We start from the raw sequence: 14,236 nt of genomic DNA, 5'->3' as shown, positions 1-14,236 counted from the left end.
AATCATTTAAACATCCTTGCACTCTCCTTTTGATACAGAAGACAAACATTCCAGTGTATGCCATTTTGCTTGCTACAAGAAGTCTTGCCAGCATCTAAGTACAATAGACAAATGTAATTTTTCAGGACTAAGAGCTAAACTGCACTGAAGGGAGGAAAATGAACAAAAACATGCTGAGAAGAGGAAAAACCAAAAACTGCATTACAAGAAACTGGTATTCACTATGAATGAACTATGCAACATTAAGCAACTACTTCGAATAAGCTGATTTACACCAAACCAAAGATATTATTTCTTCTCTACAGAATAAAGCCTTGAAAGAAAAAGCTGATCCATAAGACTTTTATCACCTTCACCACATCTGTAAATGGAATGAAAGGACCCATTATTTAGCTGAGTGGCACCTTGTTTTTGTTGTGAAATGTGCAGCTTCTTTGTGATTTCTCTGAGAACTCTGCAAAGTCCCTGAGGATAAAAGACATTACTTTTGGACTCACCAACATGAGTATAATTTTATCTGGGTGGTCCTCCTAGGCAATGCCAGAGCTTGCGATGTACGCTTAGCGTGGATAGCGGTGAGATGCACTCAGTAGGGTCTCTGTACATTTTTAGAGCATAGCATGTTAAATTAAGAATTTTTATTAAGACGTAAAAGAGGTTAGGAGGTTATTATTTTCACTGTTTAACAATACAGAAAACAACAAAATGCTTACAGTATTTATTTTTCTAAGTTTCTAAAACCTGTCCATCAAAACTGATTTCTGGCAAATTTAAAATATCACACTGGCCCAAATATAATGGCTTTTTCCTTCCAGCAATTAAAATTTGAAAGAAATACACTTGTTTTACATTTGTTTTCAGACTACAGTTCTGACTAAGCTTTCTAGCCCTTTCAAAAAACAAACAAGAAGACCTAAGTGGCTGGTAAAAAGTGCAGCAATCAAGGTCTTTGATGAACATGTGAGCTGGAACAAGGAACAGGTTCCACAGCAGAAATTCCAGGACCCATTGCAGGAGGAAAACAAACAGAGGGGCCTTTGGCATCCTGCATTCACCCCTTCATACAGCTGCAAGACTCCTTTGCATTTGAGACAATTTGGAATTAATTTAAAAGCTAATTGGTACTTATACACCAGAAAAAAATATTGTCAGCTCACAGAGGAAGGCTGAAAAAGGGAAAAAGCTGAAAAAGAAAATGTGTTTGGATTTAAGATTCAGCAAGCTTCAGCTCTGACAAACAGTGGAGGTAAATCCCACCATCAACATTTGATTCCACTACACAGGTAATTGCTAGTAAATGAGTGTCCTCAATTAAATATGCTTTGGGGTCCTTATTTGAAATAATAGGTGAGGATACTGGTCTACATAAGCAAACATTTATTTAAGAGAAAATCTTCAAAAGCACTTAATCAGCACAGTAATTCAAGGGTTTAATTAAGCTCACAACTGCTAATGGATTTACGGTATCATTCATTCACAACTATCTGCCTGGCTTGCTCCCTCCTTCGTGCTGGCACTAGCAAGTTACCCCTCAGAAAGGTTTGATTTTTTTTTTTCCCTTTCCTTATGGATCTGATACCCAGCTAGAGCAGCAAGCTGATCTGGACGTCCACAGTGCTTCATGATCTCTATAGCTGGCACAAGAGAAGCACTGCCCATTTTGGCAGCAACCCTATTAGGTGAGCCTAAGCCGTTTTCTGCTAGTGGATGAGCACTTGCAGCTCTTGATATAAAATGCTCAAGCAGTGGCAAAGTTGATTAAAACCAGGAATTTTTTCTAATGGCTTCTTTCAGGACAATCCTTACTGCCACAATGTATTGTTGCATAGTAAAAATCCATCAAAAACTCTCTTCTGGGTAAGTAAACAGGTTCTGCTAGGATACTCCTCATAGATTGTCTGCAGCCGTGCACTTCAGAGCAAGAAAGGGACCATTATCAATATCCTTGTCTAAATTCCTACATCATATATGCCAAAGAGACTGAATCCAACAATTTCTGCATCAGGCTTTTGTTCCAAGCTACAGTTAGAGCCATAACAAACTCACATAGCAGGATTTCAAACAGGCCCTCTGCTCTCCTCTCTTGCAGGCAGCCAAGCTATTTGCAAACACTTTCACACATTCTCCTGCCTGTGAGAAATGTAGGCCACAGCTTACCACAAGCAGAATGTGTGAAAATGCTTTTAAAAAGCCCAGCTGCTGGCCTGTTTTTCATAGACTAAGAGTGAAAATGCTTTTAAATACTCCCCTGCTTTCCACCCTCTAAACTCTCCTTTTTCGCACAGGGAACTCTCCCCTTTCTGGGGTGAAAACATCACACGGGCCACGCGTCTCCCCTGCCCCGGCAGGCAGTTGCTCTAGCACCACTCTTGTACTACCCTCAGTAAGGCTCTGGCCAAGCCACAGTACTGGATGAAAAAAAAACACCACCACCATATAAACAAACAAACCCACCCCCAGCTGTGTCTGCTTTTAGATTCTCAATATTTCAATGTATTTTAAAATATCAACATTATCCATAATTATTTTGATTCTTAAGCAAAGAAGTTGGAAATTGAAAGGAGTTATATTTGTTTTCATACAAGTAGTCCATCCAAATTAATTCCAATTAGGTGAATAAACAATACTCTGTTACAGCTAAAGCAGAAATTCCTCAGAAATGGGGGATTTAAAATTAGCATGAAAGTATATAAGGTAAAAATGAACAAACAAATTTAATTACAAACCATAGATAGAGAATATTTCCTTGACTAATGCTCAGATTTTAATCCATTATTAAAATCCATGATTTTCACGATATTGTTCAAAGGTTTCAAACAAAAATACCACTCAATATGGAAAATAAAATGAGAATTTATTTTAAATTTCAAGGTTGCCTACCTGGGACTAAGATGCTGAAGGAATTGAACCTTCTTGCTCATTTGATCCTAATTTTGCTTCACATTTTTTGCAAGTATGATGACAATGCCTACAATATTGAAAGCAGATAAAGTATTCAAGAATTTTGCTGGATTTCTTCTAACACAACCATATAGCATGCTGGCAAATGTTCTTGAAGAAGTAATCTCTTGCCTATGTTCTCCAATTGTTGTAACTGCTTTATAGGACATAAACTGCAAAAGATGACATCTTAATGTCTCAACCAATAAAACCCCATTAATTATTAGTCTTAACTACCATTTCCAGCAATGACCAAAATATAATAGGATTTTCTAAGCAGGAAAAGACAGTCCTTGCCATTGTACCTATCAATAATGAGCAAACAGAGTTAGGAGCAAAGTGTGTAATACAAAAGAGTGACAAATAGCCACTTTGAGTAACACCATGTGAGGAAAGTAGCTTTGTTATCTGGGGAACAATGGAAGTGGAGAGACATACGAACAATGAAGAAGCTTCCCCTTATTAGTCAGCATTCTCATAGGCATAAAAGCTCACATTGGTCTGGGGGAAAGATGTGGAAAGACAGAGGAGAATAATTTTGCGGGTAGGATTTTTGGAAATGCATTTTGTGTTTGAAAGGTGCATATGAGAAGCCATACTGGGAATGAAAAGTAGTACTGGCCGTTGAAGGAGGAGCCTGGAAGGAAGTCAGAGTGTGATTTGACGGGAAAGAGTACTTTATATGAAGTTTAGAAAACAATGACTAAAACATGGAGGTGACAGGTGACAGGAGGCAACCATTGAGATCTATCATATGGTCAGAGTTGCAAGGTGGAAAAAATACCCTTGCAGTTTGTGCTCTTCATGGTTTGGCATGACCCAGTATGAGATTGGGCAAAACCACAGAGGAGGAGGTTGGAATGTGGGTTGAGATTGAAATTGTTGTTAAAATATGAGGATAGTGTAAAAAAAAATCTGCAGTGTATTTGGCCGGATGTATGGTATAAAGGAGGACTCAAAGAGATGAGTGATATCATAGAAGATCATGAGACACTTAGAGGCACAATACTAAATGAAAAGAGAACTAGTAACTGTTGTTCCATCACACTTAAAAGTATGATAATTTCATTTAAATAATGGATTTCCTAATAACAGCTATTACACTGAGTTTAATTTGCATTTTCTGAAGAATCTTTAGTAGTTTCTAATACTGACATATATAGCCTAATAATATAAGAGTAGTACCTCATGATTTGATCACAAAATTTAAATTCATACTTTTGCTGCATATTATTTTTACTATTGTAAAGACTATTTTGATCTAGGATTAATGATTTAAATAAGCACAAGCCTTTTTTATTGTGGACCAAATAGTACAATACCAATTTTCTGGAACTTTTTTTGGCATTCTCCTATGTATGACATTTTTTCCAATGGCAAAACCTAAGACGCTAGCAGCTATAAAGACAGATAACAAAACATTGTTAACACAAGAGCGTAAACCAAGAGTCTGCAATTGGCTCCATTTTAATCACATTTTAATGTATCTAGCATGTCTTCTCAAAACACATTGCAAACACATGTGAAGTTATACAGGGTTTACAGGGATGATTTCAATAACTATTGAAAACCAGCTACCTATCGCGAGACATAGCAACTGGTCCAAAACAATGCAGACAGGAAAAGGATACATATTCACCTGGAATTGCAAGACTTCAGACTCAGAGGAAGAGATTATAGAGAAAGCCCAGAATGAAATTAAGTCACAGTGTCAGCACTAATTTCTCTTGCCCTGGTATGCACACCGTGGTATTTCTGATGATCGCAATTTTAACACTTATCTCAGGGCTTCTAAGAAGCCAGAACATCAGCCTGCCATACTATCACACTGGGGCTTTCACTTATCACAGGGTCAGGATAAAAATATTACTTCAACATCCTCAATTTTCTGTTGAACTTCTGCTGAAGAGGGAATCAACTTAATTTCTTGCCATTTAAGAGCCACTTACTGTACAGTTTCTGTGCTTTTATTTGTTTTCTTTATCAACGCGGTCATGAACTACACAGTTAAGATAAATCAAATGAACATACGAAAAGGAACATACTATTTTACATATACTGTGATGGCCTCTTGATACCATAAGCTGTGTGATCTGCTAAGCGTGGCTGATCAATGAGGCTAACATTATCTATAAAACAAAGGTGAAATCGGAGTTTTTACCAGTTTGTGAGGATATATTAAGTAAATATAAGCTGCTACTGAAAACATCTACATTAAACGAACCTTATTGCAAACATTTATTTTTAAACACAGCAGAATTCTGATTTCCTAAAGCACTGCGGTAACATCTCATAAATTCCAAAAAAGGAAGAGTTTGAAAGGAGATTCAGAGAGATGCATCTAAGGTTTGCAGACTGCCTGTAAATAACCTTTCTTTTCTTTTTAGAATTGGGTACAACTTACTTGCCATCTTAGGTAATGCACCAAATCTTGGGCTTGCTGAGAAAATGCCTACAATAAAAGAGAATAGTCAGAAAACTTACTCATTTGAAAAACTCACCAGCACTCAAAACCAAAGACAGTATTTTTCCTACAAGCTTTTGCATTTCTGAAGGTGAAGACTGTACAAAAATCTTGTAAGTCCACTAACTCAGATTTAGGAACATCAGGGCACTTTCCATTCTACTAGTTCTTAGTGCATCTGTTTTGGTGCAGTCCTAGGGTCATAGGAGGAAAAAAATCTGGGCTTTGCAGGATTAACTTCAGGCAGGGGTTCGGAGTGTAAATCTACACGAAAGCAGTATGGCTGCCACTGGTGACACCTGCAGCACTGCAGGAGGAGGAGAAGGTGGCTTATGTTTCAGCACAAACCAGTCTTGCAAATACAATAGCGAACTGAAATGTCTTACTCAGGGTCCAGCTCCTTGAGCTGCAAGAAGCAGGCCCAAACTGTTCTTCAGTAGTTTTCTGTGGCTATTGATTAAACTCGTGTTAAACTGTACCACAGATACCTAGCCTCCTCCTCTGGAGAGGAGAGATCATACATTTCGGCCTTTATGAGGAATATAAAGTGTGCTGAACATGCAAACCGAAAACCTACCAAAATCCACGTACCCGCAGTTAACACCAGGAGGTGGAACCATTATGCCTCTGCAAGTGTCTGTGTCTGGCAGAGGAGTGCCATATTGTGGAGAAGGGCTCTACATAGCAAGGTTGCTACGGCAAAGGGAAGTGAACACTGTTTGCACTGTTACACGCATTCAGACCGTATTAATGAGGCTCAGAAGCTCCAGCTTCTTCTAGAGTCAGTGTACTGCATGCAGTCATCAGAGGGGAGTGTTTAGACAGAGGAGCATTCAGTCTATGCTAAGTGCAAGGGCCTTCGCCCACAGGCATCTATGCAATTTTAAATTGGGTCTTTCAGGGGAGGGAGGAACACAATTTTTTTGTTTCTAAACAGCCCCCCCTCTTCCGACTGTTGACACACAGTAATGATTATTTAATATGGGCATTTGTGATTTCACAGCTGATAAGAAATGTGCAAGTACAATGGAGAGAAACTAAGAGTACCTGTGCCAGAGGGTGGCATGTTAGCTACGGAGACAACCCCAGTGCCCTTCCTATCATTGCTCACCCCTTTTCAAATATGTAAACCTTTGCCTTCCCTCACACACACTCCCTTGCTCCTTCCCTCCCCGTCTCCCACAAGCTTATAGGTCAAGGGTGCAACAGGGAACCCACATCAGCCTCTTATGGTATAGCACAGCTTCTAGGTTTTCTACTCTAGTCCTCTTGATCATCTTAGTAAAAAAAAAGAATGTGACGAGGAAGAAACATGGTAGTAGTGGCTGGATCAAAATAAGGGGCTTGCAACCACACACAGTGAGAAAAGGCTGAGCCATTTCCACGTCCTCCATTTGCTGTCTCCCACCACCCATCCCTTATAGCCCCTGAATTCTTTTCTGCTTCTTGCTTCAGGCCCTGTGATTTTTCTCTTCTCCTACCTGCCCTTGCTGTAAATGGCTGCTGATGCACGCTGAAGGACTGTCTTACTTGCTCCTGTAGGATACACCCATCTTAGCAGTCTTCAGGATGGATGCCCTTCACTCTTTACCCAAAACGCTAACCCCAACCTTACTTTAGTCAAGATGCCCAGAAGGGAAACTCAAGGTGCAATGTGTAGAACCAGGCTCATCCACCACATAAATGGAATACAATTCTCTTTTGTGTTAGCCTGCAGATCGCAAGCTATCTCTATGAAAAGCTCTCTGTCTCCTCAGTTTGGCAGTACTCCTTGTCCCTTTGCACCAAAGCTGTATTCATATTGATACATGGTCACTGTAAAAACACTGCCAGCATTTTTCAAATAAACCAACAGTTAGAGATACAGTACCTGAATCTGATGCCCCTGCTCAGGTTGTACGATGCTTTGCCCTACAAGCAGCCCCAGTGAAGACTCTACTCAAATACATGTGATGATGGTGACAGAATATAGCCACCAGTCTTTGAATTTGTGAATTCTCTTTTCAGTTCATGTTCTTTCAAAAGAACGACTGTGCAATGCATACATAATGATCAAATCACTATAACAATGATGGTGATGAGTGAGAGGAATGTTGATCTTGAAAATAGCAGGCCTTAGGGAAATGTGCATTTCAGTAGTAATTCCAGAGTCCCAACTTCATAACTTAGGACCACCATGTGTTTGTTATATTTACCTTTTGAGACTAGCCCCTGGGTGACAAGCATGCTCCCAAGAGACAAAGGAAGAGCTGTAAAAATAAAATGGAGTGTATCTGGTATCAGCCAAAACTTCTTACCTATTTGTTAAATACATTATTCTCTTATATGTTAAATGTTTTGTATGTTAAATGTTTTATATGTTTATAATGTTAAACACACTACTCATCATCTAAACATTAACATTGTGTACTGTCTTAATCACCTATTGCATCTGCTCATTCAGATTACTATCTTTTCAAACCAAGGATGTATTCACACAGTGCCAGACATCAGGCATGCTGCAGCATTTGGAGCTAATGCATTATATATATTTATTAAATAATAGCTTCCACCATCTGAGTATCTCCTCTCAGTACTGCAACACTAGTAGTGACAGCAGCTCCGATTAAATGCTGAAACCCTTTTCAATCTTCTTTCAGAATATGTATAATTTAGATACAAACTGACATGGTGGACTTAAAAGGCACTAAAACACTGAGTAACTAATCTTTTTGATGTCCTAATACCTAAAGAGTTTCACAAACCAAACACACATAGCCATGCCCGTCTTTCATTCAAAGGCAAGAATAAGTATGTAATAAAGTAAAACATTCCTAAGGTTGTTTCAATAATGGACTTCAAGAATACAACGAACTCCATGATTGTTAAAGTAAGTTCATATTAAACAAGAGCTTAATTCAACCACCTTTACCTACAATGATTGTGCAAATAATTCAATTAACCCTATAATAACATATTGCTCAACTTAAAATAAGGTGACAGTTAACCCACAATAATATTCCAACAAAACTCAATGTATTACAATAAATGGCATGGCATTTTGCAGCCAGTTTTGCGTAACTACATCAAGAAGTCATTCTCAGTGCGATAAGAACAAGTTTGGATCACTCACCTCTGTACCAGAAACTGCTTTTTGCATTCTTCACGGATCCTTGCAATTTCTCCAGCATTGTGAATTTCTGAGATGGGACAATAGAACAATGGCTGAAAGGATAAACCTGGGTTAGCTTATTGAATTTAATCTCACAGGAAGAAAACAAAAAATCAATTAAAGAAGACAAATTATTTAAAAAACAAATAAAATACAATGCAAAAACCAACGAAACAAGAAAAACTTCTTGTTCTGTTGTTAGCAGTGTGATGAAATACGTGATATCCCAGTACAGAAAAAGAAAGTACTACATAGGTTTTAAAGTTAAAACCACTCATCCTGTTGGTCTGTACTTTCCTAGAATAGCTCAGCTGCTGCTTACCCTAGAAGCATATTGCTTTAGTTCTGTTAGCCATTTCATTCTTAGGAGCTACGTCAGCTTTCTGGGAAAGAAATTACAGGAAATAAAGGCAGAGTGGTTGTTTCTAAAAATGAAGTTCTGTCCCATACAGAAGTCAATTAAAGTTCAGTAAGAGTAGATTTTGCAAGTATTCAGAAGAGGGTCAACATAAACTGTCAGATTCCCCTAACTAGCCTAACTTTCCCTCTGAGCAGTTTAAATATATTCATGGCATTAACTGAACTCAACCATACTGGCTTCACCTTCATAATAATTATCTTGCCGACAGGCTTCTTTTAAGCTAATGGTAGCTCTTTTTTTTCTATTTTGATTGTGAGAAAAAAGTGACAGTGTTCTCTCTCGCATTCTACTATCCAGGGTATTGGCATGTGGATATAAGTACATTATTTTTCTTTCTTTAAGAGATGACTTAGTTATCAGTGTTAGCACTTGTAGTATCATTATTGGACAACTAAAATATACGAGTATACTGGTTTTGGCTGGGGATTATTTTTAGTATCCCATATGTTGCTGTGCTTTGGATTTGTGACCAAACCAGTGTTGATAACACAGGGATGTTTTAGTTACTGCTGAGCAGTGCTTGCACAGCATCAAGGCCTTTCCTATTTCTCAGGTTGCCCAGCAAGTGAGTAGGGGTTGGGGTGTGCATGAGAAGTTGGGAGGGGATACAGCTGGGACAGCTGATCCCAACTGACCCAAAGGATATCCCATACCATATGATGTTGTGCTCAGCAATAAAAGCTGGGGAAAACAAGGAGTCGTCATTAAGTTAAAATTAGTTGAAATTTTAACATTTCTGTAAAACCACAACCTCTACAAACATACCTATTCTTGAAAGCAAAACCAGACTTCATAGAACAAGCAGTGCCTTGGGAAAAAGCACATTAGTCTATTACAGGATTCTACCTCATTTTTTGCCTGACTGATCTATGATTTTGTAACCATAATAATGAAATGCATTTATTGGCCGCAGCCACACATTTCACATTTTAGCTAATTAATATCTCAGTCCTTCTTCAAGCACTGCTCCCACTAAAGTTAATGGTGGTGCTTTTTGGATAAACAGCAGAGAATTGACTCCACTCCAGACCCTAGAGAACCACTCCAAACTGCTTTCACAGCAAGGTCACAGCAAATACAATAAAATCCAAACAGGCTGAGTGAAAGATAAGGAAATGAGTGTCAGGGCCCCAAGCGCACCAACAGGCTTTGCAACCTTTCTGTCCCCATACACACCCTGCCAGGGGTTTAGTTGCTTGGGCTCAAAGTCAGCTCTAATATGGCACAGTTGTATAACACTGAATTAGACTGCTGTGAAAACAGCAAAGCTGGGAGAAAGAGCTGCAAGAAGCTTTGCCGAGGGCCTCTGCCCCTTAGCTCAGGAGCTGCATTTATGCTCAGGCCCTCGCCTTAACTGTATTGTAGGTATGCCTATACCTGGCCTTTTACCATGATGATCCCTATCTTGCCTTCCTAATTTGATGTCCTGGCCTACCATCAGACTTGCCTTATTCCTATGGACTTGCCTGGCAATCACCGGACCAACTGTTGGCTGACCCCAGTTAACATCACTGGATCTGCTCGGCTCCTCTTTTTGGGATACTGTGGGACTGTGCTCCTTGTCCCTGAGGTCACAACCCCTGCCCGCCTTACTGTCACTCGTGGCTCCCAGGTCACCTTCCTTTGTAGATCAGCCCACCTTTGCTGCTCTCTGGCAGTGACTGGTTAGCAACAAGGTCATACCACATTTAATTTCCTTGTGGTTAATTACATGCTTATAGCATAAAAATTTTGAACCCCTGTGGGCAGCCGAGGGGAATGCTCATCTTCCGTAGAGCTGGAAGGCAAGTTCTTGTGCAGTACTGTTCCCTTCTCCCTGACTGAATACATACACACGCACAGGCACAACTTGATAGGAACAGGTTACGCTAGACTAGTACTCAGACACTAGGCCTCTGCCAGTTCATAACTAGTTTAACTAGCATAGCATAAATCAGAGCCCACTATCTTAAGACTCAAAAGCTCCTAGCCCTCTGAGTGTAGTGAATCAGGAAGAATAACACATAGCCCTTTCTTCCCTTCATTTACATGCTTAAGCTAACAGACATCTGTTTCTCTCTTCAGTAAGAGTGACCATTGCAAAATCCCAGTTATTCACTAGCAATAGCATCAAAATAAAAGGGAGGAAACCCAGCTTACCCATCCAGTTTGCCAGTCTGACTTTTCCTGTTGGGTTGTTTTGGAAGACATTGTCTCTTTCCTTGTACTCTGCTGCTGACCTTGGTCAGCAGAAATTATGTGTTTTATGCTTCGCTACCTCTCTTTCTGCTAGGTACAAAGGTAAAAAGCCAAAGTATCATATTGATACTGTAAGTTCAGTGTTCACCTAGAAATAATGACCGAATTGAAAGGAGTATATTTTTTTACAGCAGAGAGCATCCAGCCACCTGATTATATACAGTTTACAGCACAGTGTATCTCTTATTACCAATACAGAGTTGTATGTAGCTTAATTCAAACAGGGAAGTCGGTAAGTACAATCAGATGCGGAATCATGACCTAGCACAGCACTCTCAATCATAAAGAAATGAGAACAAATATGAGCAAGTCATCCAAAACCCTTCTAATTTTTATTGTATTGCAGGTCAGAAATTTAGCTTCTTTAGTGTGCTGTCCAGAATCACTGTACTACTTCTATCCTCATTGGCATCATCTGAATTTTTAAGTTCACAGGACCCACAATGCAAGCCTATCACAAACCACATCTGCATTTCCAACAAACACAATCCAGTTACAAACATGCTTTAAAAAAAAACAACTATAAGAATAAATAGATTCCAAAGAGTTTTAGAGTTGCAGTCTTCCATGCCTGAGAATTGTGCTGCTATGGAAAAGCAAGAAGGAATCCCATTTATTTCTGGAGTAATTCAAACACCTAAACTGTGATTTTTACCTAGCACTTTGCTGCATGGTCTGGCACTTTATCAACATACAGGGCACTGCTGCTTTTCAAAAAGTACCTTCTGAGAATGGTGGCACTGAGCAAGGCTAAAGTGACTGTGAAGGACAGTTAAACAGGAAACATATGCAACAATTTAATAACCTGGATGGTTTTTGGCATTCATAATATTACTGTATAAACCACTTCCTGCACTTGTTTTGGGGTCAGTTACACAGCCATAAAGTTCAAGCAACGTCTGCTTCATGCACACTGGATATTCAGACAGCAATGCTTTTTTAAGTGATGGAACAGAAGCAACACAACCTCCTCTCCCCTTGATAAAAAGACTCAATTAAGCATTGCATTCACACCAATCTGCACTTTATTCTCAGCCACTCTCAAAAATTACAATGACCACTGTGTCTCTGAAAAAATTTAAGTTTGAAAATCCACATAATGTTGGGATAGCCCATAGCTCTTCACCATCTGCCTCACCCTGACTAAGAGCAATTTAATTTCCATCAGTCTCTCATCACTTAATGCAAAAAAGGAGATAAAAGATGAGAAAAATGCATAAAACTTTAAAGAGGTTCATGTCAATCAAAGACACAAAATTTTCTTATTCTTATCTGCTTTCTTATTCTTATCTGACCATGAAGCCTACCTGTGCAGACAGTTGCATAAAAAGCATCACTGGAAAGTACTACTGACTGATAAGGTTTCTAACTGCTGCAACAGATTTTAAGTGCTCATCTTTTTCATGAGGATAAAAAAGCTGAGTCACTGGATAAAATAAATAAAATGAAAACAAATTTAAGGAGTATAAATTAGGTTATAAAAATTTGCAGCTTGCCATTAACCTCCTGTATTGTCTTCAGCGTACATTTCTCCAGAATTATAAGTTATTCAGCTACGCTTCCACTTCAACATTAACAAAGAATCCCAAAAATATGTAGCCCTTTAAGCAGCTTCCTGGTACCTCTCCCACTTGGGATGAAAGCTGAAAGCTAAACTGGCAAGAATGAAGCAAAGGGACGGAGTTGAAGTCATCAAAATATTATTTAATTGAATTATTAATATCAGTACTTAGCACACATGCTGCCTCCTGCCTGAGGGAATGTAAAAGTGTTTCTGTATTTTGGGGCATCGTGTCTTGGAAAGACAACCGTCATCCCAAAAAATAACTTTATTTGCATTGACCTATTGAAGAAACATAACTTTCTTGCGTGTTTTTACTGTAACACTTATTGCTGTTTTCTCAACCTAACTGCGTAATTGTTAGTGTAACAATTAACTGTATATTCTCCTAGCTGCCTTGGGAAGAATTCCCCAATAACGTTATTCTTCTGTTTAACTGAAATACCTGTATAACACATGGTTAAATCAATGTGGTTTGCAAGGATCAAATAGTCAAAAAACTTCTTCCTATTCTACAAGAACTGTTCTGGATCATTTACTCATTTACAGAAGAAAAGGCTAATATAAGACTCCTGAAAGAGCTCATGGTTTTGATTCTTCTAAGAGATTGATAAAGAAGCAGTATGCAAGAAGGTAGCTACCTTCGGTTTTTCGGGTGTGAGAATTGCCAACTTCATATACTCTGTTTTCAATAAGAAGCCTCCTTCCCAATAGGAATGGTGACCACGTAATTTCTAAGATTACTTGCAGGAGAAGGTGGAAGCCAAAATTGCATGTGTTAACTGGTGTAAACAGTTGACTGTGATGTACAGTGGAGATACTGCACATTTGCCCAGGGCAGGTGCCACTGAAGTACAATGATCACTGAGACAACTCATTAGGACTTCGGAGAGGCCCTTCAAGGACTGAGTGTCCGTTGTGAGGAAGAGGGGAAGACTCACTATGGCTGTTCACACGTATCTTCTGAACTAGCAGTTTATTTTAAATCCAGGCTCTTATTTTGAAGGAGAGTCAACAGAGCAGCTGCACTAGGTCTTTGATGAAAAGCTCCCTGCCAACAACTGGGTGGATACCACGAAGCAGGTGAATGCTTCATGCTTGCCCAGCCCTGCCTCCGCAGCACCTGCTGAGACGTCCGCTCTCAGTCAGTCCTCCAGGGCACTGCACGCCCAGCGAGAACAGGCTACTACTTTGTGCTTGCTGCTTGCTCTAAGGGCTAAGGATGTGGCTGGGGACGTGCAAAACGCCGGGAGGTCTGGGTTCCGTGGGAGGGAAGAGTGGTTGCAACCAGGCCCCGGGCAGGCATCCGCTCCAGCCTACAGCGGCCTTCCCCGCTGACCCGGCCGCCGGGCCTGTTTACACCCAGCCCAGCCCGCCTCCGTGCCACGGCCCCGGCGCTGGACGAAGACGTGTGGGGAAGGGGGGAGGGCAAGGTGTCGGGCGCTGGAGGGAGATTCCACC

General features: G+C 39.8%; 1 protein-coding gene across 1 annotated transcript; it reads right to left on the bottom strand.

The window, feature by feature from the left end:
* Window positions 1–2,886: 2,886 nt before the first annotated feature.
* OCIAD2 (OCIA domain containing 2) lies at window positions 2,887–8,608 on the bottom strand (the record flags this gene model as incomplete). Its single annotated transcript, XM_009572423.1, is given in 7 exon segments — window positions 2,887–2,968; window positions 4,232–4,308; window positions 4,310–4,338; window positions 5,345–5,392; window positions 7,600–7,653; window positions 8,517–8,533; window positions 8,535–8,608. Coding segments are annotated over 7 exon segments (381 nt in total), but the record flags the coding sequence as incomplete, so codon positions are not given.
* Between the last annotated feature and the right edge of the window lie 5,628 nt (window positions 8,609–14,236).

This window comes from Fulmarus glacialis, unplaced genomic scaffold, assembly GCF_000690835.1.
Source record: "Fulmarus glacialis isolate BGI_N327 unplaced genomic scaffold, ASM69083v1 scaffold9342, whole genome shotgun sequence".
NCBI lineage: Eukaryota > Metazoa > Chordata > Aves > Procellariiformes > Procellariidae > Fulmarus > Fulmarus glacialis.
This window is presented reverse-complemented; position numbering and strand designations above follow the sequence as displayed.